We start from the raw sequence: 2,927 nt of genomic DNA on the forward strand, positions 1-2,927 counted from the left end.
TTTTTTTATAATGCTCTTGTTACAGCATTGTACAGTCTAAGGATTTTTCCTATCCCAATTTTTACATAACTAGTATGGGTGGTTTGAGAGAGCAAGATGATTTTCAGAAATGTATGTATGGAGTTATAACAGAAATTCCTGTATTAGCCAATTAGTAGAATGTAGACTTTTCTGAATTTTTGTTTACACACACAGTAAATGTTTTATCCTTGCTGTTACTGAACATGTCACACACAGGACACATTTTGTGACTCAGGAGGCATGATGGGAAATCATTCATTAACAACAAAATATTTCTCATGTAAATATTTTGGATTCCATGCAAAGTAGAAACAAAGGCTGAGACTAAAAGTTTTGCTTTCCTGTGAGAAAGTGAAAACATCATGATTGCTTTTTACATTGCTTCTCTTGGGAGAGAAGGAGACATAAATAAGACCGAAAGATACATAACCACATTACCCATTGTATTCACCATAGCATAATAAATTGTATTCTATAAAGGTCCCACATTTTCCATCAAAGGGGAATGAACTGAACAGGATTCCATTTCCCACTGTTTATTTCTAGTCCTATAACTTGTAACTAGATAAACTAGGTCTAGTTCAGGAGGCTAGCATTTCCCACCTATCAGGAAGTGTGTGACACAACATATAGCAAACTTGTGCTATATCTGCCATTTCTATTTCCTGGAGGGGGGCAGAGCATCACACAGCCCAGGATCTCTGCCTGTACCTCTTGAGCACAGGGTTCAGAATTAAGATCTGGATTTGAGATTGAACATAGGACATTTTACTCAAGAGAAGACCTACCAATATGCTGATTGCCAGTGTGCTGAAGGCAGTCATAGCCTCCATCTGTCTTGGTAAGGATGGCACAAACACAGTGCTCAAGCTCCTCTCAGTACCAGAGGTTGTGGGAGAAGCAAATCATTGTTGTCTGTGGAAGTTTAAAAGGAGGATAATGGGCAATGGAACCAGAGTGCTGGGTCCAAAGCCACTTCATCCCTTTTACCCTCATGGTTACAGTCTATTTCTTTTCTCTTTCTTGCAGGATCCAGCATGACCCAGAAAGTAATTCAAGCCCAGTCTGCAATTTCTGTGGTGGAGAAGGAGGCTGTGGCCTTGAACTGTGCATATGAAGTTAGCAGTTACAATTATTATTTGTTCTGGTACAAACAACCACCAAGTGGGAAAATGACTTTTCTTATTCACCAGGAGTCTTATAAAGAGCAAAATACCACAGAGGGTCGATATTCTCTGAACTTCCAGAAATCAGCCAGTTCCATCAGCCTCACCATCACAGACTCACAGCTCAGGGACTCAGCGGTGTATTTCTGTGCTTTGAGAGATGCCACAGTGATGTGGGTGCCTGTGGGGGCCCCGCAAAATCATCAACATGAGAGAGAAGCCCTGGGGAGGGACTCCATCACAGACAGGATGAAGCAGGGGCTGTGTCAACACAGGTGGGGGGCTGGCAAGGAAACTTTAGTTCAATTCATACAGAATGTGTAGATATATCATCCATTAAAAGCAAAGGGATCTCTCATTCTTTAGAACACATTAAGATAGAATATATAGCACATTAAATATTATTTTTAAAAAGGGCAACAAGAAAAATGTAATCTTTTGTTGGTTTTATTGAGATGGGAAAATGATCTAGTTATCTTTAGACCAAATAGGTGACTCCACTGATGTGTTGTTAAAACTTCAGAATCATTCATACATTTATGAATTAACTCTCATGTCAAATGCTTTGATCTACTTGAAATAAAAATGCCTTTCATTGATTTTTCTTAAAAAATAGTATCATTACTCAATGAGGTAGAATAAATTATTTAATTTAGATTTCTTTCTATAATCCTACAAACGACCTTTTGCACAACAGAATAGATTTGAAATGTTCCTCAAGTTACCTTTCTTTGGCTCCTCCCTTTTTGTGACATTATCGTGATTTTTTATAAAGCATCAGAATGTGTTGCTCTCGTGTAGGAGCTCCCTACAGAGAGAGATGTTTAAAGTGGGAATTCGTCCCAACCTGTCCCGTCTTTTGCATTCCCTTCCCCGACCCCACCCGGCCCCCAGCAGCCAGGGTCAGAATGACAGCTGCATGGCAACCAGGGCCTGTCTGGTATTGCCCAGTGCCTACTTCCTGTCCAAATATATGTTTTTTGCAGATGTTACACTAGGTGCTAAGGAGCAAGGATTTTCATTTTCAATGCCACACTTATGTCTAAAAACCTCTGAGTTACTTGTCAACATTAAGAAATCACACATCACCCTGGCTGGTGTGGCTCAGCGATTAGAGCATCAGCCTGTAGACCAAAGGGTCACGGGTTCGGTTCCTGTTCAAGGGCATGTACCTGGGATGCAGGTTTCATCCCTGGCCCTGGTCAGCATGTGCAGGAGGCAACCAATCTCTCTCTTCCTTCCTTCCACTGTCTCCACAAAAAGAAAAAAAAAATCAATGGGAAAAAAAAATCCTCATGTGAAGATTAACAATTAAATAAATAAATGAATATCAGACATCACATTAAAACCTGAATTTCTAGGTTCTCTTTAAAAAATCTAGGAGCATGAGATTCTCTGAGGTAGAGGTCAAAAGTTCTGTTGAATACAAACCGACTTTAATGTAGTCTTATTTCATTTTAAAAATCTGTGCATTTGCCATTCACAATATGAATTAACCTTAAAGTAAAAATTTAAATTATTGGTTGTAATATATAAGCTAATCCACAAGACAAACAAATCTGAATTAACATGTCATTTAACTAGGGCTACTTTCTCCCCGATATTTCATCTATCAGAACACGTGTTCCACTTTGATAAGCTCAAGTCTATCCATTAGTTCATAAGACCTTTAGTTCTATGGTAAGTATTAGGGAAACATTAGTTAGCAAGACAGTCGTGGTTTCTGCCTTTATTGGAGAT

The 2,927-nt window shown here is 39.1% G+C and overlaps 1 gene segment (V, D, J or C); it reads left to right on the plus strand.

Annotated features, from left to right (window-relative positions):
* Positions 1–804: 804 nt before the first annotated feature.
* On the plus strand, positions 805–1,574 carry LOC102240860. The segment is given in 2 exon segments: positions 805–862; positions 1,051–1,574. Coding segments are annotated over 2 exon segments (510 nt in total).
* Positions 1,575–2,927: the final 1,353 nt, after the last annotated feature.

The sequence above is a fragment of the Myotis brandtii genome, unplaced genomic scaffold (assembly GCF_000412655.1).
Source record: "Myotis brandtii unplaced genomic scaffold, ASM41265v1 Scaffold51483, whole genome shotgun sequence".
NCBI classification, from domain to species: domain Eukaryota; kingdom Metazoa; phylum Chordata; class Mammalia; order Chiroptera; family Vespertilionidae; genus Myotis; species Myotis brandtii.